Raw genomic sequence first — 1548 nt, 5'->3', positions numbered from 1 at the left:
CGAAAGAACAAAGAGGGAAAAGAAGTAATGGAGACAGATAGTAACAAAGGGAATAGTGAACGAGGGGAACAAAGATATGATGCAAAGAGAGAACAAGAAGTTCAAAGGAGGATTCATATGCTTAAACATGGAGACAACAGGTTTAAACACCTTCTTGATGACACTGAAGATGGAAATGGTACAGTAGAACCTAGGGAATGGATACAAATAGAGTCCAGCAGCAGCAATGGAAAGGAGAGTGGGAATAACAAAGAAAGGGCTATTCAGAGTCCTTTGACTCAACTACTAACAGATTTATGATAAACCTCGCATGTTGGAATGTTCGGGGTTTTAACAAAGCATTCAAACAAGTGGAGGTAAGAGAAATGGTGAGAAAGTTTGAAGTAGATTTGATGGGTATTGTTGAAACAAGAGTTAAGAATAAGAATCAAGACAAAATTTTTAACAGAACTTTTACAGATTGGCAAATGGAGGGAAATGATAATGGGAATAATGTGAGTAACATATGGGTATGTTGGAACCCAAGGGTATGTGAAGCTTGGCTGAAATAGAAAACTGGGCAACAGATTACGATGGAAGTGGCAACTATATCGGGGGAGGAGTTCATTGCTACAGTAGTGTATGGTAGCAATGACATGGGCACAAGAAGGAACCTTTGGAGAAACATCATAGACCTATCTTGTACTATACAGAAGCCGTGGATTATATTGGGGGATTTCAACTCAATTTTAAATGCCCAAGAGAAGATAGGAGGAGCAGAGACAAGAATGTATCATTTTGCAGATCTTCTAGAATGTGTGGATGCCGCAGGACTAGTGGACATCAAAAGTAAAGGAAACTATCTAACATGGAATAATAAGCAAGATAACAGAATCAGTTGCAAATTGGATCGAGTTATGGCCAATGCGGAATGGATAGGAGCATATGGGGATCATGAGGCAGAGTTTAAAAATCCAGGAGCTGTTTCAGATCATTCAGCCATGGTAGTTACGACTATAGCTCAACAAAATCAGAAGCAAAAAGCGTTTCGATTCTTTAACTTCTGGTATACTAAGAGAGGTTTTATGAACACAGTAGAGGAAGCCTGGAAGAGTCCAGTTGTGGGCAATCCGATGTTCATCTTCATGAAAAAGTTAAAACTGACAAAGGCAGCACTGATACAGTGGAAAAGTGAAAGAATAGGGAATGTGGTCAACAGAGTCATGGAAACTAAGGCAACAATGGATCAGATATAGACCAAACTAACAGCACAGCCGGTAGATAGGGATCTGATTAGAAAAGAAAGGGAAGCTTTAACAACGCATGTGCAAGCAATTAACTCAGAGGAGAACATGTTCAGGCAAAAGTCGAAAGATCAGGTGATAGTATTGGGAGACAATAATACTAAGTATTTCTTCAAGTCCATGCAAGCAAGAAGAATTGTTAATAAAATCTCGTGTTTGAAAGATGAAGCTGGAAATATAATACAAGACTCGAGAGCTATAGGAGATGAGTGTGTGAACTTTTATGAAGCACTTTATAGCCCTCCTAACATGCCAGCAGTGGATT

General features: G+C 39.2%; 1 protein-coding gene across 1 annotated transcript; it reads left to right on the top strand.

The window, feature by feature from the left end:
* Positions 1-572: 572 nt before the first annotated feature.
* On the top strand, positions 573-1235 carry LOC147524410 (uncharacterized). Its single transcript, XM_086574720.1, has one exon. The coding sequence runs from the start codon at positions 573-575 to the stop codon at positions 1233-1235; it is 663 nt and encodes a 220-aa protein (XP_086430846.1).
* Positions 1236-1548: the final 313 nt, after the last annotated feature.

The sequence above is a fragment of the Coptis chinensis genome, chromosome 1 (genome assembly GCF_015680905.1).
Source record: "Coptis chinensis isolate HL-2020 chromosome 1, ASM1568090v1, whole genome shotgun sequence".
Taxonomy (NCBI): Eukaryota; Viridiplantae; Streptophyta; class Magnoliopsida; order Ranunculales; family Ranunculaceae; genus Coptis; species Coptis chinensis.
The sequence above is the reverse complement of the archived record's forward strand: the minus strand, read 5'-3'. Positions and strand labels throughout refer to the sequence as shown.